This window comes from Cervus elaphus, chromosome X (assembly GCF_910594005.1).
Source record: "Cervus elaphus chromosome X, mCerEla1.1, whole genome shotgun sequence".
Lineage (NCBI taxonomy): Eukaryota > Metazoa > Chordata > Mammalia > Artiodactyla > Cervidae > Cervus > Cervus elaphus.
This window is the reverse complement of record NC_057848.1, coordinates 154,268,860-154,291,987: the sequence shown is the minus strand read 5'-3', so window position 1 is coordinate 154,291,987 and position 23,128 is coordinate 154,268,860. Positions and strand designations below refer to the sequence as shown.

The 23,128-nt window shown below is 33.0% G+C and overlaps 1 protein-coding gene across 9 annotated transcripts in view; it reads left to right on the top strand.

Annotated features, from left to right (window-relative positions):
• The window catches only part of CNKSR2 (connector enhancer of kinase suppressor of Ras 2), a 271,251-nt gene that overhangs the window by 139,164 nt on the left and 108,959 nt on the right, over window positions 1–23,128 (top strand). For 7 of the 9 annotated variants that reach the window (XM_043895759.1, XM_043895758.1, XM_043895767.1 and 4 more), the window contains exons 9-11: window positions 4,864–5,010; window positions 14,823–14,956; window positions 20,107–20,318. In XM_043895759.1, the coding sequence (XP_043751694.1) occupies window positions 4,864–5,010; window positions 14,823–14,956; window positions 20,107–20,318 (493 nt within the window). The remainder of the gene's footprint in view (window positions 1–4,863; window positions 5,011–14,822; window positions 14,957–20,106; window positions 20,319–23,128) is intronic. The other 2 variants (XM_043895762.1, XM_043895760.1) reach the window with 1 other exon arrangement.

Sequence of the window (23,128 nt, the reverse complement as noted above, 5' to 3'; positions counted from 1 at the left end):
GCCAATGGAGTATTTAGAGGAGGATGTTTGCTGTCATAATGCCTTGTGAATCAAACAGACTTGAATGAATTCTGGCTTTGCAACTTACCATGTTTCTATTGGGCTTCCCTGATGGCTCAGATGGTAAAGAATCTGCCTGCAATGTGGGAACCCTGGGTTCGATCCTTGGCTTGGGAAGCTGCCCTGGAGAAGGGAACAGCTACCCACTCCAGTATTCTGGCTTGGAGAATTACATGTTTCTATTAATAATCTTGACCAAGAAAACTTAGTTAATCTCTTTTCTCTTCATGTAAAGTGGGTTTCTTCACATGTAAAATGGGTTTAATAGTTTACTTCCTAGCTGTAAGAATGAAGATATAAATAAAAGGAATGCAATATGAAGCATCTAGCACAGTGAATTACTGGTGCTTGATTATTCAGTAGCTATTAGTATGGATGAATGAACTGTTGAAAATATGCCACAACTTCTTGATAGGGATTGGGGACAGTTAGGAGGATTTGTGAGTCATGCAGAAAGTTGTTAGTGGAAGTTCTGGAAACAAGAGTTTTTTATAAGAAGATAGCATGGAATATTAGGCGAATAACACTTAGCCTGGAGGAACCACTTGCATGTATTGGTTGTGAGGAGGAAGAAAGATGGAGGACATATATTCAGAGTTGTATCAGGACCACATCCATTTACTACAAAGCTCATCTGTTGTCATCTCTTTGTACTTTTCTACCCATTTTGCATAGTAAAGTTGTAACATATTGTGATTTTTGAAGTCTAATTATTTAGCCTGTGAAATAATACATAAACATCTCTTTTGGTGTTGAGTTCACTTTTTCACAAGTCTACCATTTCTTTTTTGTATGTCTTTGATTATTAGAATGTTTTTCTTTGTATCCCAAACTCACTATCTCTTAAAGTTTTGTACCATATTTAATTCCTTCCCATATTAGTGGATTAAACTTTTATATTAGCAGCCACTAGAATCCCTGGTTTTCCTTCTTTCAAAGCTCCTTCTATCTCCTAGTACAGAAAGACTTTCATTGCAGCCAATGTAAATAATATAATTATTTTTCATATTACTGTTGTATCTTCACATGGCTTTTAATTCAGGTCTATCAAACTTAATACTTTAAAACCATAGCCAGAAACTCAAATGAGGAAATAGAAAAATAAGTTTGAAAAATGATTAACACACATTGATGTATTTCACTTATTTTGATGTCTGTGTACCATATCATTTAGCTCCGGAATGGGGCTCCCAAATTTATTGAAGTTATAACCCATATACTTGCCTCATTTCATAATATTAATACCATCTACTCATGTCCCCCTATAATCTGTCAACCATAAGTATCTTAGTAACAGAGAAATAAATTTGTCAGTAATTCACTATACTTAATTATGTTTGAAGATACGTGAGGATACACAGAACCAGAGCTGAGAATCATTTTTCCTAGAGCTCTAAGACCATGCCACATCTGCCCTTGAATAGAACATGGTACAATTCAATAAATGGGTACAGTTGTGAAGCATAATATGCAATAGAAAAGGTAGAAAGTAATGAAGAAATGATCCAAATCAGCTTGAGAAAAGACTAAGGAAAAAAAGGATTATTCATATGAGAGGCATGTTGTCCGGTTGCTGTTAATAGGTATACAAGTACTGGGGTTGGACTGATATAGCTAAAACCTCTCTGTTATTAAGAAAAATGTTACATGTAAGCTGGGAATTACACAGCCAGCTTCATTACATTACTATTCAGCAGCTTCCACAAAAACCTAAATTAACACTTATGTGAGGAATCTATTGAAATCATTCATTGAATTAAAAAAAATCAACAGATTATGTAGGTCTTATTATGAATAGTTAGTGATAATTTTGTTTTTCTTTTGACAGTTATATAAAAGAATAATGTACAGAGCAGATGTCATTTCCCCATCACCATCTTTTACTGTTCTACATAGTGTTGCCTTTCTGGTTCTTTTTGTGGGAATTTTCCATCCATAACAAACAGTCCTAATGAGATAATTCAGAAAATTCACGATTTTCTAACTGGAATATTACTCTTAGACTAGGTCCATTTATCAATATTTTGTTGGCGTTGTTGTTTATAAAACACATTTATTGCCAAAAGTTTAGGAAATTAAAGAGTAAATGGGAAAATATATATTATAGTCTTTATTGCCCTTTAACCATTGTTAGTGGTGGTACATGGCTTTCTGTGTTTTCTATATATACATATTTTTACAAAAGTAAAATTGAATTGCATTAGCTACATTTAAACTTTTCTATACAAATTTTACATCCCATGCTAATGGACATTTGCATAATGTACAGTTTTTGTTTGGTTTAAATGGCACTGCAGCATATATGTTGCACATTTATCTCTATGCTTTTATCTAGTCATTTCCTTTTGGCAGTGGAAGTAGAATTTGAGAGCCAAAGATAAATATATGAGTTGCTTTTGTTTAAAAGACTGCTAATCGAATGTCAGTGAGTGTGGTAAGGTTGATTAAAAAGTAATAAAGTTATATAATTTTCTGCAATTAAATAACATTAATTCAGCTATAAAATTTAAGGCTTCCCAGGTGGTACAGTGGGAAACATTCCACCTGCCAGAGAGACACAGGTTCGAGCCCTAGGTCGGGAAGATTGACTGGAGAAGGAAATGGCAACCCACTCCAGTATTCTGGCCTGGAATATCCCATGGAGAGAGGAGCCTGGTGGGCTACAGTCCATGGGGTCACAAAGAGTTGGACATGGTTGAGTGACTGAGCATGCACACAAAATCTAAATCTAACCAAATTATTACTTTGTCATCAAAAATCAATTTCACTTTCTCATGGAGAAACAATTCTGTTTTTTGGAATTGTGTAGTCAAAAAGAGCATAGAGAAATTGTGAAAGAGTAGGATGAATCAAATTACACTAAATAAATGTTACACTGGAAAACCCAATCAAGCCCTAAGAATTTTCAACTAGTGACATGATTATGTCATAGAATAAAATGAAGAGAAATTGGTAGATAGAAATCAGTGTGTAATTTGTTGTCTAGAGTAGATAGGCTGAAAGAAGGTTACAGTAATATTGACTGCTTTATTATCATTAACAATTATCTAAATGAATAAAATAAATGATAAAATGTGGTTATCATTAATAAGTTGTTCATAAACTCTTTGTATAAACAGTATGTTTTCTTCCTCCAAACCTAGTATTCAAAAATCTGCTCGCTTATTTTTTTGGCAAGCAAAATTAATAATTGAATTTGAACTAACTTCGCTTTGATCTTGGCTCATAGAAATGGCTGTAGGGACACTTCTTAGCCATCAGAAGAATCAGAATCAGCGTACCTAATAATCTTCACTTATATATATAATGGGAGACATTTGCCCAATATCATTGCTGTAGCTGATCCACATTAAAGTGATTTTTAAAAAAAATTGACAGCCTGTTATTCATATTAGGCAAGTATCATAATGATCATTTTGATTCCTATCTGAGACCCTGAGATTTTAAGCATTATAATGTCTTGCTTCCTTTTTGTCCTAACTCTTTCTCTTCACCATCGCTCAGTTTATCTAGAGTAGAGACTGTAGTTTAAATGAATGGTCCATCATATAAACTAAAGTCTCCCATTATCCTTCAGTGGCTGTGGTCCAGAGTACCTCTTTCATCATAGTCTCTGGGATCTGTGCTAATTTGGATGAAAGTGCTCATTCTTTACAGCTTGAGCATTATCTCCCAGGCAAAAACATGGTGAATAGGCACAGGCACCCATCCCCTTTCATTTGGGTGCCTAGGAAGAAACTAGATCATGTTCAGACCATTGGCTAAATGTTGCTTGCAATCCAGGATAAATTTTGACCCACTGTATTTATATAACACATTTATATAATTTATGTAGCATAAATTTCTAATCCATCAGAGTTGGAATAAATGGGTGTCTCTTTTAAATGTGAAATATATTTTTTAAACCTTGGAATAATAGATGTTTTTAATGTGTTTCTTTAAAGAATACTTCTAGGATTTCAAATAACTGCATAACCAGTATGTCTTAAAAGCAAATTAACAAATATTCAATAATGTAAAAGAATGATAAGTAATGTAACATGGATAACAGTTGAGCCAGGTTTTTGGACATTTATCAAGTACTTCTGTTTAATTATACAATATGTTTGGGGTGATATTCACATATCACATAATGGCTTCATTAAATTTAGCTTATTATATTTTAAATTTATAGAGTCTTTTGGAACACATTTTCAGTAGCTGCTGCATTCGAGTAGCATTACCTTGTCATTTCTTACTCTATATTGTGGTTAAAGGTTTATTTTATCAATCCTGTCTTCCACGCTCAGAATGTCGCCTTGGTGTGTCAGTACCAGCTACTGGTAGTATAATGTCAGTCTCACTTAGGGACACTAGTACCACATATCTCTGAAAGATGGTGATGAGCAAGCATGTGGTTTAATTTGTAAGTTCAGGACATTGCCAAATCTTTGTTTCAGGCATGCGGATTCTTAAATTGTAAGCTGTGAACAAAGCTTGGATCTACACCTTGTGCAGCATTAATAATGCCATAATTTCTTTTAATTCTAAATTACTCTATTGGTTGGATACCATCTCAGTCTCTGCTTTGGCTTGTAAATGTCCATTGTTATCTCATAATGATATGGACTCTAATGCAATAACATGGTTAGTCAATTCAAAAATAAAGTATCTTTTTGAGTTTATATCTCCTGAAAATTGATAGGCTGGTACACCAATTGTGTGGTTTTCTTTTTTTTCTTACTAATCTTATTAAAGGGGGAGAACATTAAATCTTTGCATACTGTACCTCAATTTTATTGTAATGATTTTGCTGGTTACCAGGTGGGGTGGCAGTTGAAAAATTTGGTGAATGCACTACGAGAGGACCCGAGTGGTGTTATCTTAACTTTGAAAAAGCGACCTCAGAGCATGCTTACCTCAGCACCAGCTTTACTGAAAAATATGAGATGGAAGCCCCTTGCTCTGCAGGTAATGAAGCTTAATCATAAGTCATACACCATCATTTTAGCCATAGATTATCTCAGTAATGCTTCTTTATTGTGCCTCATCTCAGCAGCATATGGATTAATCTTGTATGCTTTTGAAAATTTGTTTGTGAAATGATCTCTTCACAGCTGATCCTAATACGCTTAATTGTGATGAAATTTCAAAGTCACTATAACTAAAATCAAATGATAAAGAACCCTGCCTTAATTTTTAAACATTTTAAAGCATAATTCCAAAGAAAAGCACAAGTTATTTGAAGCCAAAATGTGGATAGAAATGAAAGTGAGAGGTTTCATTTTGTGATATAATCTTCAATTTAAAAGTTATATCCATATATACTTCTTGAAGAAACTAGATAATAGTTTATAGAATTCTTTTAAATCAGCTCATGAGATAAGAATAGTTGTTTTTGAACAGTAGGTAGAGAAAGTTTTAGATAGTAATTAAAATGTACCTATTACATTCTTCCTGATGGATCATTTTTTTTCTTTCCACCATGTACAAAGGCAAAAACCGGGAAATTGTTACATTAGAAATTCTGCATTTTTCTTCAGCATGAAACATCACTCTAAAATGTTACTCTGGATGTTGATAAATTAGGTTAAGAACCAGAGGTATCTAGGAAGTGATAAAAATATTCTGATTGATAAAGACAAGGAAATAATACATTTTCTTCCTTTTCAGTCAGGCTGTAATGTTTAAACACATCATAGAGGAAAATTTTACTCTTCACAAGACCTGCACTTTTAAAATAGAAGACCATTACCTTTCATAGAAGTTTAATTTTTAAAAATTAAAGTTTCCCATTGAAATAGAACATTTCCTGTCGTTCAGATTAAAAAGAAGCAATAAATGAAAATGCCATTGTTATCACTGCTATTAAGTTCTATATTAGTACCTTACACCAGTCTTGATTTTTTTTTCCCTGAAATTCTCAGTTCTTCATTACACATGAATGGCCTTATAGATTATAATGATTTCTCATTGTTTAAAACTTTCCTACTTCTTGGCCTCAAAGTTGCATTATACTTAAATAACATAAAAATATAAAAAGAACGTTAAGTTCTTTAAATTTTTAATGTGAATCTTTCTATTTTTTCAAATAAAGATGTATAAAACTATATTTTAAAACTATATTAATATGTCCAAATGCACTTGACTTGTAGTATATGTTTATTATCGAAGATTTGTGGTGATCATTAAAGTTCAGAGACCAGTATTTGACTCATTAATTCATAGATTAGCAAATCAGACCTTCCCATCACATCATTTTATTTTCTCACTACGTTGTAAGTTGCTTTGTTGTTCCACTCTGTAGTTTTCTATTGACATGTCTTCCCCAAAGATCCTTCTTCAGAGCCTGAAAGGTGGGAACCCTGAAGAAGAGACCCTTATAGCCATTAAGTTTCTTTCTCTATATGTGTGGTTACATTTAACAGCTTCTCTCTAGCCCCTTCTGCTTCACAGTGAACACCAAAAAGACACTAATTTCTTGTTGATCCATGAACTCTATTTGAGGGATTATCTCTAGAAAATAAATTGATGATTTGATCCCCTTTTAGATTCTTTTCCACAAGCACAAACTGGAGAATTAAGCTAATGACAATATCGAGTTAAGAATCGCTTTTATAGAAAATTCTGAAATAATCAAAAGACCTTTTTTTTTCTTTGCTACACATACATTTGGTGTGTGTGTTTAAACCTAGAGAACAAAGACTTTAATTATTTAAATTGCTCTACATCATTCCTTAATTATAGTAGATACTTAAGACACTGTTTCTAGGTTCATTCCTAAATGCCAAGAAATGTGCCTCATCAGATCACTAATTATATTTATTCCTTGTTGCCTATTCAATTACTCTGAGTATGCTTGTAAACTTACTTTTTCAGAATGCTGAATTCAGAAAAAAAAAAATCAGTATTTACATAAGTGCTTATATGTATTGACGTTTTTATAAATTTGTTACTTCACCTGAATTTAGTTCACCTAAAATGTATTGTCCAAGCTTGACTTTTTATAGATAAACAATACTATTAATGGGTTGGAGGAAGCAAGGAGGGACCCTGCTTTCAACTTTGAAAACTGACTTTACGGAGCAGAAGAAAGAGTAGGAGTTTTAAGTAAATACTTACAGGTGGTGGTAAAACAAAGTCTTAGGAGTAAGGGCAATGGATTAGTCCTGCAACAATAGCACACCGCCACCAAATCTCCCTAAAGTCTATTTTGAAGACCTGAAATTGTACCATTACAGAGTTTCATTTTGATCTTAAGGCTGTGGCTTGTGCTAAAATGCAGAAAGACACCAGAAGCATAGTGGAAACTATCTGGTCAGGATTTTAAGAGAATGAACACAACCAAAGATGGACAAAGCTTGAGGATTCCAGGATCTGGAGGTTGTAAGTAGACTGCTTCCAGAAGGGGAAAAATCAAAGAAATAGTGGGATAAGAAAGTCTTACAGGCAGTTCTGGATTCTTTGTGTTGCCTGAGACCACATATTTTTCCTAGTGGCCAAGAAAGGATCTCATGTGTGAAACTTAAGTGCTTAATGTAGCAACAGTCCTCTGTGCAGACATAAGTACCGTTCCTACTGTAATCCTGCTTCTGCTATGTTGCAGCCAAAATGCCCATTAACTCACCTGAATACAAATTTTTTATCTTCAAGCCTGAAGAATTGGACATTAGGTTATTTCTTCAGAGGATATACCAATAGTCTACTAAGAATTATTTCAAATAGAGTTTACAAAAAGAAACAATCTGTGGCATTTATTTAACCTCAATATGTACATTTCATCTTTTTCTTTTATGATACCAGGCTTAGTGTTTCAGATAAAGTATAGCAAAGTTTGTGTAGTTTGGAGGTAGACACTAATACATGCCTCTAATGAAGGGAACAACTTCATTCTTACAAAGGAATAATTATTTTTTAAACTAATAAGGAAATAATTTGTACCTGCACAACTAAAATATAACCTTATCTACCTTAAGGTAGAAAATTTTTGAGGAATACACATGTTTTAATAAAAGTCATTTTAGTTCTAAAACGAATAGTAGCTTCTATTATTAGTTAACTGCAATGACAAATTTTAATCTGGATTTTCTTTCGAAAATCATTCGTGGAATTATAGCCAAATAAGCAAAAGCATACAATTCAACTTCATGCTCACAGAGCAATTTCATTAGTACATTTCATGAAATTTGGCTACTCTTGTTAAATTCCTAATTTCTCAAATGTTTTGCAATAGAACTGAAAGACTTAAAGATATTTTAGTCAAATACTACACGCAGATTTAATCTGGAATTGAATTTGTTGTCATCTGCACCCATTTATATATAGTAGAGATGTTCTACCTGAGGTAGAATCTTTTGTTCTGAGAAAGCGAACTAGCAATTGCTTTCTGAGAACTGTTTTTAAAACATGTCCTTAGTAGCACCCTCTACTAATGTCCTGGATTTTGGTAAGCATGGTGGTTGCTTATGGTCAAGTCCTTGAAATTCAGTGAAAAAATCCTGGGGAATTATGGATAAACCTCAGTGTATATTTTTTGATGTTTGTCGTCTTAAATTAGCGTGCATAGGTCACCAGCTTGCACGAATGGTGGTGTTTTCTTCTTACAAGAGATGTATGGGAGAATTAGCTGGACACTGGTGAGAATATTGATTGAAATCATCACTGGGAATCAACAATTTTAAAAAACATTTAGGAACCCAACTTTTTTTTTTTTTGGTGAAATGCATCTCAAAAATAATCACTAAAATCAATGCTGGAATTCGATTTACTGATACAGGTTTCATTAAACATTTTTAATGTAAAATGATATCAAGCTGTATCATTAGAATTGCTCCTAGACTGTTCTAATCCATAAGTCTTTTATATCGAAGTGATAATTTTTGTGTGGTTTTTGTGCTTTTCACTTTAAATGTTATTGCTTAGCATTACCTTGATGCCATTTTTACAAGATATTTAAATTAAATACTTTTGAGCAGAGAAAGAAATGGAAAGCAAATAGTCATAGTAGTCAGTTTTGTCTATCAACTGGTGTAACGACTGAAGAACACTGATAATGTTACATTTCAAATACATAGAAATATGAATGGTTGAAGTCACTGTAAAAATAAAAAAAGCAGGAATAATAAAATTTAAATATCAAAGTTATAGGATGGGGTGACCAAAAAACATTAGAAGCAAAGTTTATATGTTTCTGAGAATTTTGCTTTAAAAGCATGTTTTGGAGGAAGCAAGGAAGGTAACTAATATTAGATATGACACTAGAGAAGAAAATAAGTTTTAACTAAAAATGTAATTGTGTTGACTGGGAGGCAGAAACAATTACATGTTTTACATGCTCAAATTAGTAAATAGCTGCAAGCTATTGTCACATCAGATTTTTGTTCACCAATGTTTAAGCAAATTAATTAAAGGATCTAAATCACATTTGTGGTTTTCAACCAAATGCTTTCAAAATGTTAACACAGACTACAAATAATCACCTAATATAAAAAATTATTTTTTAGTTTCTCTATTCTTTAGTTAATATCCTAAAAATAATGCATAGTGTAAGGTGAAAAAATTGGAAGCTCAGTTTTAATGTTGCAGTATTAACTATGCCCGTAAGAGTGGACAGCATAAATATCCTAGTGGTAGTTTCAGTAAGGTGTGCAAATTTTGATGATTAATTGAAAAAAGCAATTTTTTGGTGTGACTCTAAAGTGCATATTATTTGTGTATTATATAATCATGTACATAATTTTATGCCCATAGATCTATTTTTAACTTATACAGATACAGCTTCCTGATCAAATCTGTGGTTGAAAAAAAAATGTTTTTTCCTTTGTAGTCTGATAAGAAAGGGAAGATTACATGCTTTAAGGAGAAGACTCAAGTCTTTTGTATTTATAAATTTGTATTTTAGAAAAGGCTGAGAAAAAAACAGAGTGGGAGAATTTAGAATACATGTGTTTCTCTTACTTAGACTCTTTTCAAATCATTGAATACTTAAGAAAATCTTACCCAGGAAAAATTATGCCCAATAATTTTCCAAATTAGATCTAATATTCTTTATATGATCAAGAAATTTACAAGATTGTATGCAACTTCTTGCCTCCCAAAATCCAGAATACATTTTCTCTGCAGCATTTCTTTAGATGTCTCAGAGTTGCTAACATAAAACAATATTCTGGTACTTGTATTGGAATTATAATAAAAATGTGTTTGAACTGAATAAGGACTTGTGTGAATGTTCTGTGCTAAAATAATGGGGTATTGTGTTCCAGTTGAGTCTGTACTTATTCCCAAGAGTGAATAAAATTAATGGCCAGGTTTTCTACTTGATGTAATCATTCATATTTCAATGAGTATTTTCCCTCTGGAAGACAAAGCAAACTCTTTGTGATATTTGCATTAGTGAGTTCTACAGATAACTGCATAATGTGTAATGCACCATTTTCATCTTTTAACATTGGGGCAGTCTTTATGTCATTTATTCCATTCAAGACTTTATATAGCTCTATGAAAGCTGGGTCACTTACCAGATAGAGGGACAACTAAATTAAGATATGGTTGCCAGGAGTTGTTAATATGTAAAATGTTTCAAATAAAACCTTTAACATTAAATGTAGTTTTTTAGGTATAGACGCTCTTTTCTCATAGTCTTTAAGGCCATGTGGTTTTCAGAGGTACATTAATACCTTCCAGACGTGCTCAGTTACCTTAAGAGATGTTAGAATCCGGGACAAGAGGAAAGGGCCTGAGCCATCAGAGAACTTAAAGTGAGATTTCAGTGACCCCTTACAAAAGCTGAAATTTTTAGTTTATGCTAATCACAGCCTCCCAATGATGTTTAAACTGGAGGAGTAGGATCTTTTTACTAAATTCATCACTCATGATTCAGAGGAAGATTTGTGCCGTGCCATATTGTGGGATACAGTTTAAAGGTATTTATAGAGTTCAAACCGACAAGATGAGAAACGTATGTGTACATAATATAATATATTTCTGAGTCCTGTTCATAGTAGTAACTTATCATTAATTGACTAAGGTTTTAAATGTATACTTGAAGAGATGCATATATGATCATTTTATTTAGGATTTGGATATTTCAAAATATGCATGCCTGTGCCCAAAAAAATCTGTCATAGATTTCTTTTAGAAGAGTAAACAGTATGTCTGCAAAATATGTCCTTCCTGTTGGAGCCTCATTGAATCTGGAAGGAAAACTTTGTCATTAGAACTATTGATATATGAAAAATAAACTTTGTGGAAAGGTCCTTCCAGAAAATAAACCCACTTGGATAGAATCCAAAATGGATCCAGTCATGCTTGATTGCATACCAAAGTGGATCAAGTTATACTGAAGCTTCATGCTTGCTTGAGTTACAAGATGCCATCTTAAAATACGCTTGTATTTTATCCATAAGTGATAATAGTTCTTAATTCTCTTCCTATGCAGATTTTCCCAATATAAGAGAAAGAGTCAAAATAGCAAAGTGGTACAATAAAAAAGAAAATTATCCTTTATTTCTACTTTTTTTCCTTAAATTGGAAATTCTTTATAATACAATGATAAACTACTTTCCTTATACTATTTTATGAAGAAATTATTAAAGTAAATGTTACTAAGGTAGGAAAAACTATCCTTCTGCATTATTATACTCACATATTTAGGTTTTTGTCTGACCTCAGGCATATGTCTATTAAATTTTGAATTAAATGCAGAGAGAACTTTTTGATTTGAGGGAAGCTGTGTTTTCCACTTTTTTTGTGTATTAGATAGTTACTGGTGGTAGGTGTAATTTTAATGGCATTTGTTACACCTAGGACTTTCTCACTGATAATTTCAACTAATAGCATCATTTATTCTGTGCTTTATTTAGTCACATTTTGCCTATCTTTCTAATGTTCTTTAATGCCATTTTCATTCTTTTGTCATTTATATTTTGTAACGTTTCAATTCTTGTCCTAACTTAGAGCTTTTTAAAGGCATTATAAATTATCACAAATTTCCTTTGGGGTTAAGTAGCTATTTCCATTTTCCCATGAAGATTCTATTTTGCCATACTTTATTTTTCCATTGCTTAATGTCTTCTTTAAAATATGATTCTCAAGAATAATGTTTACTTTTTAGTTTGAATTAGCTTGACAAAAATATACTGAATAAATTTATTATTTATCATGTGTCTTATACTTAGTACAAGGCATACTGATTTAATTAGCCAGATATCTGCATGATAAACCAATTTCAATGTTTTCTATGATTTACCAGTTAATAAAATAACTAGTAAGTAGAGTTAACAGAATCGACTAATTTCTTCTTTGAAAGAATAAGTTGTTTTTTTCAACCACTTCAATTAATTAACCAGCTGAGACAGTCAAACCTGTTATTTGTTTAAGCATATCTGTCTTTTTCTTCTACATTTTTGCTAATTTAACTGTGCTGAGAACATTAATAGCAAATCTGTGCTGAAAATAGAAACCTATAGAAAATATCGATTTGAAGGAAGTTGACACGACTAATATTTAAAGTTCCTGCAAGGAGAAGGATCAAGTACCCTAAATAGACAATCCTTGTAACAGTCCAGGCAGAAGAAAATACTTTTATTGGTCCTTACCTCACACTTCACTTGTAATCACTGACTACTACTACTCCTTTTTTCCTACCTTCCTGCCTCTTTGTTTGGGGAGAACAGGGATAGATACCAAGAGAAATTATCTTTAGTTCTACAGATGGTAAAATAAAAGGAAAGAAGTCTTCAGAATTAAAGTAGTAATCCTAGGAAAGAAGAAAGAGAATAAAAAATGTTTAGATTATTTTTTTAAATGTTATGTTTTTAGAACTTGTTTTTAAGTTCACTCATAGTGTTATGATAATTTAAAATAAGAGCATATTAGAGCATTTAAAAAGCATACTGAATATTCGTTTTTCTCTCACAGTGCATCTGTTATAGAAAATGTTGGCAAGTAATGTACTGTGTAATGAATGTTTTCTTTACATTTCTATAATTATGAAATTTTGTTTAGATTTCTGTTTAGTGTCATTTGTATTTAATAATAAGATATCCTGATAGGAAAAAATTGTAAACAATCACATTACAGATCACACTTAACCTAAAGATCCTATCATTCAAAGATCTGTTGGAGAGACTTGTACTACATTCTTAGAAAGAATATAATACTTTATTTCCTCAGGCTTCATGGTGTTCATCTGTACAAGTAACTCCTGATTACCTATATAAATTTCAGGATTTCCCATTGCCAAAATTTTTGTTTCTAAAAGACACGCATAGTTTAACTTAGTGCTATTCCAAAGTTAGCATATTTAAACATAAACAGCATAGTCTTTACTGTATGTTTTCAAAATACATCAAAATTCTTCGACATGTAAACTTTAAGACTTTTTAAATATCATATAAGGTACAGTATTCTAGAATCCCAAAATAAATTATCAATTATTTTTCCCTTCTCTCTCTCTTTCTTTAATTTCTATTTCACATAGATTAAAACTTAACCGTCATTTTGGCAGGATGTGTGATTTCAAGCTATTAAGGTGAGCTGTGTAAAAAGGAAGGTCAAAAACCATGAACTGAGCCATAAACTATGTAGCCTACCCCAGGGACCTACATTGTACATTGTATTTATGCTTGGATTTCTGAACAAATTTTGTTTATCTGTACAAAAATATTGTCATAATATAAAATAGTTGTACTATGCCTTTCTTTGAGTGTCCAGCAATACATGTTAAAGTATTAGAACTACGGGTCTATATACAGCTATCCTAAAAGTGTTTTCATACTGGCTAAAGGGCAGCATCTTGTCATGTGAAGATGCAGTTCATTTTGTGATCATCATTTTTGTTTGCGATTACATTGAAGTTCTTCTTTCTCAATGTTATTGTATATGTAGCTAATCAGTCAGATATCTGTAAGATAAACATGAACATGTGTGAATTTTAGTTTCACTTTAGAGAAATTTCTCAAACCACAATATCATTTCCAAATGCTGTGATGCTTAGAATTGGGAGTGTTCATAAGTTAATGCATCCTGATGTATGGCTTAATTCAGTAAATAGAATATCTTAATTTTTAAAAAACTTATTTAATAGGTAAATACAGGCATGAAAATAAGATCTATAGGTATACAACTAAAAGTTATTTTAAGCAATGGTAAATGTGTGTGCCTATGACAAGTGAAATGATTGTGTCACACTAATCACCATACTTTTGAAGATGTACCATAAAATGACTTTGAGAAGACAGTGTTGTTTATATTTACGGAAGAAATACATTTCCTAGGAAATATTCTCATGTTAGCCTTTCATACTCTATTTTTGTAATGTTTTCTGAGAATCTGTGACTTTTTACTGACTTAGGAGTATAATACATCTCTTTTGGGAAAAGATCTGAAATAATCAGTCAAGATGTGAGTGAACTCATTCTTTTGGAAGTTAGTCTTTATTATCTTTCTTTCAAAAGTGGGATTCTAACAAAGCAAATTCAAATAAGTTTCTAACTGTGAGATCTCTCCATTATGAAACACTGCGTGATATTATTACCTTACAAATAGCTTTAACTGATTATGCCACACAATAAGGTGAGTTAGGAACTAAATGGAAATCTATTTGTTTTTGAAGATTCAAAGGAATGTCCATGTGCTAAATAACATGCTTCTTGATTTCAGCCAAGTTCAAAAACTTTGTAGAAATAGATCACTTAAAAATGATAACTATGTGTCATTGTTGTTGTTGTTGTTGTTTGTGTGTTGTTTGTGTGCGTATGTATTTTCTTTTTCATTTTAACCAGCCTCTTATACCTAGAAGTCCCACAAGCAGCGTTGCCACGCCCTCCAGCACCATCAGTACACCCACCAAAAGAGACAGTTCTGCCCTTCAGGATCTCTACATCCCCCCTCCTCCTGCAGAACCATATATTCCCAGGTATCAAACTAACCATCATTTTGTTCTGTGTAGCTTCCAGCTAAAGACTGACCTCAGTACATGAGAACTGTGAAGTAAATTCTCAAGGAACATCTTTAATATTTTCTCAGTTAAGAATTCTGAGCACATTCTGGAAAAAAAAATTACATTATAGAAACTGTGGGCTTCCCAGGTGGCTCAGTGGTAAAGAATCCGCCTGCCAATGCAGGAGATGCAGGTTCAGTCCCTCAGTTGGGATTATCTCCCAGAGGAGGAAGTGGCAACCCACTCCAGTATTCTTGCCTGGGAAATCCCATGGACAGAGGAGCTTGGCAGTCCACGGGGTCACGAAAGAGCTGGACACGACTTAGCAACTAAGCAACATAGAGACTTGTACTCTAGTTAGTAATAACAATAACCATGATTTGTATTAAACACTCTACATTAAATATCTTATAAACATTATCTCATATAATAGGAAATAATAGGACACTAATATAAAATAACAATTTAGGATTCTTTTAGTAAGTGAAAAATCATTGAGGCTCTTTGACACAGAAAAGAAATCTCAGGTTACTTTGGAGCATTCCATACTTTTTCTCTAAATGAGAAAGTTCCAGGTAACTTTTATGCCTTCTTAAATGTATGTAATTAGGAAGAGTTTTTTTTTTCTTGGATGATAATGAGAGAGTGTTTTTTCCCCCAATACCTCTGTATCTACAGTTTCCACTTGGTTAGTTCATTAATGTTTCTTTCAGAAAGTAGAAAGAGTTTGCAAGAGAATGAGTTGCTTTTAAAGTCTATTTTCAGATTTCTGGAGGCTGTATCTCTATTTCATGTTCCAAATTCCTATTTGAAATTCCTGGCAGGTGGAAGAATATAATTCTGTGCCATCCTGCATTCTGTCCAAAAGCATTCTGGTTTCCAGCCTGTGGAATACAAAAATTATGGGAAAAGGCCAGCACTAAATGGAGATAATTAATACCAATCACAAAGTATTTGATTCAGTTTTTACATTAGTTGTGCAGTCATTCAAAAACAGTAATTTAATGTCTCATGTTTTCAAGCTATACTTAATATTAAAATTCTTTAATAAATCAAAGCACAGAAATTCTTCTTTTTAATTACTTTTCATTATTCTTTAGTACATCTAATGCTTCATTCTATTGGCTATGATGCTACTGACATTTTACAATCTAAATGCTACATGACAACATGGCATGTGTGCAAATCCTGTGTTGTCATCTAGTAATAAAACTACAGCCAATTTTAAAAACATTTAAGGTTTTTTAAAAATTAAATGTTGTGAGAACATGGTTTGTGAGAAGATATAATTTGCTAAGCTGGCGTTTCAAAAATCTTACTAATATATAATTTATACTCTTAAGTCAGATTTACAATCAGTTGTACAAATTCATTCGATATCCTAGTCAAATGTAAGTTGAATTTTAATTAAGGTAGTGTTGGACTTTTTAAATATTCTTGTAAAAGGAACAATAAAAGCATGTGTGTTTCAAATAGGAAATGACTCTTTTGGTTTGTTTTCATTTTCATTGGAAAGATTTTTATTCAGGGCAAATGATTATTTAAAAGACCTTATTTGTCAGAGTGCCACATGTCCAGATAAACATCAGAAAACTATTTTTAGCAAATCCCTGTAGTTTTTTGATGTTCTTTCCTTGTCTCTTGGATAGGGAGGAACTTGTAATAAAGACAATATTTCCTAGACAACATATTTTAAATGTACTTCAGAAGACAAGAGTGTTAAACAGTCTAGTTCTATCCTCCAGGTGTGGTGCAGATATGAAGGCAATAGATTGAAGTCAATAAAAATCTTTAAATATGCTATTTACAAAAACAGGAGAATGCAAGAGACTGAAGTATCAACACATAGTACTTGTTTTGGTAGTATTGCTTGAATGCTCCATACTTTTCAGGAAAATTCATAATTAGAGTCTTATCTCTCACTTTAATTGATTCTTAGTCTAGCGTGTAATTTAACAGAATGTTCTAACTGTATTCTGAGTCAAATTATTAGTTACCTAGTCACACAGTCGTTTGATATAGCAGTTAGAAGATATATACATCAGAGTCCCTTTGTACCACAGCCTTGTATAAATTATCAGCATTTTCTAGTTTCACTTGAAGTTATAGTCATAAAACTTTTTGCATTTGTCATTCTTTTATAGTTACAGCCATGGCATTTTCTCCCTTAATTTTCATGATGAAAGATTTATCTTATTAAACCCATCTAAGCATTTCTTTTTTTCCTCCATTAAAAACGTTTGTCTTTATAGGGTAGGCATTTCGGTGATAATTTGAATTGTGAATAATAAAAGTTTTCTCATCTTAAAACCAAAAAAACCTTAAAAATGGTAGGAATGATTGTCACCTTAAGTAGACTTTTCTTCATGTGATTATCATTCTTCAAACACATTTATTCCAGGAAAAGAATGTGATCGCAAAAGTGACTTTTTCACTGAAGGAGAAAACACTCATATACATGACGTGGGTGAAGTTTGGTCCATTTGTATTATATGACTGTATGCAATTTCATCATCAAAGTAGACAGTGAACTTTCATACTTAACCAACATTCTTTATTTTATCTTGAAAACTAAGGATTTATAATTCTTGCACAACTATGAAGTTTAACTAGTAACTTATCTCATTGATTTTAGTATGAGCCATTAAATATAAAGATAGTACAATGAAGCAGTGCTCTAGCTTTTCATCAATTCCCTTAAACACTTTTTAGAGCAAAAGTGTAGGTTTATTATATTTTGGCCACCTGATGCGAAGAGCTGACTCATTGGAAAAGACCCTGATGTTGGGAAAGATTGAAGGCAGGAGGAGAAGGGGACGACAGGGGATGAGATGGTTAGATGGCATCACCGACTCAATGGACATGGGTTTGGGTGAACTCCGGGAGTTAGTGGTGGACAGGGAGTCCTGGCGTGCTGCAGTTCATGGAGTCACAAAGAGTCGGACACGACTGAGCGACTGAACTGATAGCTGTATAGGGCTTCCCTAGTGGCTCAGATGGTAAAGAGTCCATCTGCCAATGCAGGAGACACGGGTTCGATCCCTGGGTAGGGAAGATCCCTACCCAGGGAAAGGCTACCCACTCCAGTATTCCAGCCCAGAGAATTCCATGAACTGTATAGTCCCCGGGGTCATGAAGAGTCGGACACAACTGAGCGAAAAGACAGAATGCAGAATATGAGTACATATACACACAGGCACACACACTTGTATATGCAAGTCATGTATCAATTCTACTGTAAAGTTTCGTTTTGGTTTATACTTTTCTTAATTTAGCTTTATTAAATGCATTCCATATAGACATGTCTAATAAATCTTTGTTGGCTTAAGGCCTCTCTTTCATATCACGATAGAATAAGGAATACCAGCCCTTCCCATTTTCTACCACAGGGTGTATCCCTATAAAGAGAGTGTGGTAAGAATTGAATCACCCTCTGATCTCAGCTGCATTAACTTTCATGTCACAGGACTGATAGAAACGTCTACCCACTTATAAAGAGGCATAACCTTCTCCAGTGCCCCAGGTTCATTAGGGCTGTTTCCTAGCTAATTGCAGTGTCAGTTTCTTTTTGCTAGAGGTCTAACTTAACAAAAAGTGCCAGGCAATTTGTTCAGGAAAAGTTTTTAGCTAGCCAAAAATATATGTGCCTGGGTTTTATATTTCCTTCTTGTTTAAGAACTAACTTTCATAGTTATAATTTGGTAAGCAGCTACACTTTTATGTAAAAAAATTAAGGAGTGCCAGCTTGATGATTCCTTCTTGAATATTATTTACTACTTTCTACATAGTTCAAATAATAAGAATATAGTTCTCTTCATTTGGACAAGCTCAACGTATAACTGAGATATAGTATACTGTAGTATAAAAGTATAGTATTTTTGCTGAGCTGAAACTCATATTTTAGAATTGGCATTAGATTTATAAGCTCATCACCATCTCATAAGACTTAGTAGGTCAATTAAAATTTGGTATTTTTCTCTGTTTTCATTCAGTTTATTCTGTAGAATTTATGGCATTTAACATAAAGTTAAATTTTATATGGTTTGATAGGATTCATGGTTCTGTTTAGGGTAGAACTGGAAATAAGAATTTGGAAGAAATAAAATTAATGATCCATGAAGAAAGAAATATTGCATTTACGTTTATAGTCATGTTCTAGAATGTGAGCTTTTCTAATAAAAATATCATAGCTGGTTAGTGAAATTATCATAAGATAAAGTTCATTTTAACTAATCCTAAATGGAATATTTCTACTAAAACACCACTCATTATGGGTCCAATCACCTGGGCTGTGTGATTAATACTTTGTATGAGTAAGAGTTTTAGGGCTCTCATAAATTATTAAAGATTTTTCTCTTCAGAATCCTATAGAAGAAAAAATCAACTTGTCATCATCTTAAATCCCATTCTTAAATTCTGTATATGATCAAGTTTCTCCACCCTCTCTCCACAAGAAATGTTGCTAATATGTAATGAAATTTTGATATATCCATTTAGAATGAGTTCCAGGAACATATCTTTTTTACTATTAAATGAGATATATACTGTTTAAATACAAAGCGTAATTCTTTTCACTAAGGTTATTTTATTAGTAACAAACTGAAATTCTTAAAATACAAGTTTATATAGTGCTAACTTGGTTCTTAAGGTCACAGTACCCTCACAGAGGTGGTAGTTCTTAAATACATCTTTGTTTTTAAGCAGTGCAAATATTACCATGAATCAGTTAGATGAACTGGCAGAAGAAGCCTATATTGTTAGCATTGTTAATATTATACCTATTTTCTTAAGCAGTAAAAGCCATTTATGTGCTGAGGTGATTTCTTTTATATGCCATAGTATGGTGAACATGAACTAGAGCAGGAGTTAGATTATCCATGGTCCATGTCTAGCTGTGTCATTTATTACCTGTGTAACCTTTAGGCTAGTCATTCAACCTCTCTGAGTCTTGGCATTTTTTTTTTCCCCTGCAAAATAGGAATGATTAAAAATTGCACTGTAAACATCAAAGAAACTTTGGAAAGATCAGAAGATATACAGGAAGGATATTATTACTACTTTAAACCCTCTGCCATTTTACCACCCTAACACTTCCCAACATCCCTCTCCTTTAACCCTTTCTTTAGGGACGAAAAAGGAAACCTTCCTTGTGAAGACCTCAGAGGACATATGGTGGGCAAGCCAGTGCATAAGGGATCTGAATCACCAAATTCATTTCTGGATCAAGAATATCGAAAGAGGTTTAATATTGTCGAGGAAGATACTGTCTTGTATTGTTATGAATATGAAAAGGGAAGATCAAGTAGTCAAGGAAGACGAGAAAGCACCCCAACTTACGGTAAGAAGTCTTCTCTTACGTTGATGAAGGAGTTTATGTCTGGTATGGGAATCTCAATTTTTCTTCCCTAGGCTTTTCGGTTGTGAAAATTACCTGAGAGCTTTTGAATCTTTTTAATTGATCTGTTTCTGTTGTGTGCTTCCAAGTGGAATCTCAACAATATAAGGCATGACATTAAAATTTATTCTAAATTTTCCAAAGGTAAGCAAGAATAATTGCCTTCCAAAGGCAGTATTTTAACTCAATGATACATAGAAACCTTTTTGAATCACATGTAATTTTTGTATGTCAGAGGTTGCCAAACTGAAGTAGTTCAATAGGTTTTTTTTTTCTTTTTTTAATCAATACTTAACTGTTAACATAACTTACTTAAAATCAAATTTCTGTATTTCTCAGATATTAAAAAATCTTTAGATGGGCTTTTCTGGGTAAAATTTTATCTCAATTTTTGTTTTTTGTTTTTTATAAGAAGTGGTAAATTTTGAGTGAATTTTAAATAGAAAGGACATAATATATTTAAAGCAAAATGGGCCTAGAGTTACTATGTCCCAGGATTTTTTTGTCTGACTCCTATTTTTCCATGCATGCCCAAGAAAGTAACCCAGAATTGATATAGTTTAGCTGAACCATTTGCAGATAAATTTGCCTAAAGTTAGAGTAGTAAAGTCTATGGTCCTCTTGTAAGAATGAATGGATTTAATTGGAATTCTGTACTCCTTGCTTTCCAGTTTTGGGAGAAGGGCAGGATCCTTGCTGATTAGTGCAGATTTGATCAGTAGAAGCTGAAGAGAAAGAAAGTTGTTTTTAACTTTCTCTTTCCACTTACCTGCCTTACTTGTTCACCATGGCCATATGCCTCCCTCCTGTGGTCCCAAAAGATTGGTCATCACATACTTTATTTTTTTTTATTTTTTTTTTCTTCTTTTTTTCTTTTTTCTTTGTGACCCCATGGACTGTAGCCTGCCAGGCTCCTCCATCCATGGGATTTTCCAGGCAAGAGTACTGGAGTGGGTTGCCATTTCCTTCTCCACATCACATACTTTATAACCGACACCCTATTTCCTTACAGCTTTTTGGTAATAATGAGTAATAATTAAGTATAGGAAATTTTGCCCAAAATGATCCTAAGTAATAGAACCCTACATATCATGCTTTATATTATTCTCTGTACATGTGCTGTTTTTTCATGTGTTCCTCATTTATACTACCCTGGCGGCACTTATTTTGAACTGTCATAAATTGAAGGTATTTGCACCTTTGCTTTTCTCCACTATTACATTGTAAACTTCTGCAGTAAAACTCTGCCTGTCATCTTCGTTATTCCCGCCCCTGCCTCATTACATGAGATTTTTATTTTTCTGCGTTCATTCCATAAGTACTTATTGACTACATATTATTAGATAGGTGTTCAGTTCAGTCACTCAGTCGTGTCCGACTCTTTGTGACTCCATGGACTACAGCACACCAGGCTTCCCTGTCCATCACCAACTCCTGGAGCTTGCTCAAACAAATGTATATCAACTCTTCTTTTTTTATGTCCCAGAGTTTTCTGGCTGTTTTCTACTTGTATTGAAGTAGATAAGAATGTTTAAGGGGAAATTATAGTCACTAGATAAAGTTGATTATTGATAGCTTTATGAAAAACAGTTTACCAAGGCCTTACTTAAATAGCTGTGAACTGTTAGTTTCTTCAGACTATGGTTTAAAGCACCTAGTGCTATCATGTTCCACAAATCATATCTCTTCCAATAAGATAGAATACCATTTAAATTTTAGAAAATCTAGATACCCTACAGATACCTAAAGTGTTTTTATAAACAACTTAGGAGAAAGTAAATGTATATATACTTAAAAGAGGAATAAGGAAGTAATAACAAAAGTTCTTTTACTTTTGGATTTGAAAGTGTTTTTTTTTTTAATTTTGAATCTGAAATATAGCCTGAACTTTCACTTAGAGATACTTTAGAGATACCCCAGTAGAAATTTCCTGGCACGACTGGAAAATTGTTGCATGTAACTGGCAGTTTAATGTATATTTACCTTTTTAAAATCAGATCTTAAGTAATAAAACCTACTTGTCACATACATGAATTTCTGGCCATAACATTCCCAAAGAGTAATTTATTTGTTAATGCATTCAGCTAATATTTGTTGTGTGTATAAAGTCAGCCAGGCACTGGGGATGCAAAGATGAATAAAACATAAATCTTCCCTGAAAGGCAGTCATAACCCGAAGAGAAAGAACAAAGAGACGCAGTACAGCAGCAGCTTAGGTGAGGAGGAAAGTGAGCGAAGTGCGGCAGTAGCATGGGAGCTGAAGTCCCAGTGTCTTCCTGGGAAGTCACATAAATATAAGTGACATTTATGCTGTGTTTTAAATGATGAATAGTCATCATCCAGGGTTTCTCAATACTAGTTATCCCTACCAAATACTTGACACCCTTTCAAACCTAGTACTGAGATCTGAGAGTTTATATAAATCTCCCAGCCCATCCCCTAAAGGCCCCAAGTATTAGTAACTTCAGTCCTTAATAAGTAATAATTGATGACAACTTCATTTAACCTATAAAATGGTCCCATTATATGGATCCCCAAGTGTGACAATATTCTCTTGGGTTTAAAAATAATGATAATGAAATGCTTGATCCTGCTGAAGTATATAACAACAAAAAAAAAAAACCCTGATTACCAAAAAAAAGTTCACAATTTATATTTTCTGAAAATGAGAGTAATTTAACTTGTTAGCACTTGTGTAATACCTTAAAAGCATTGTATAAGTCTTTTAGCCTTACAGTTCAGCTTAGTTCTTC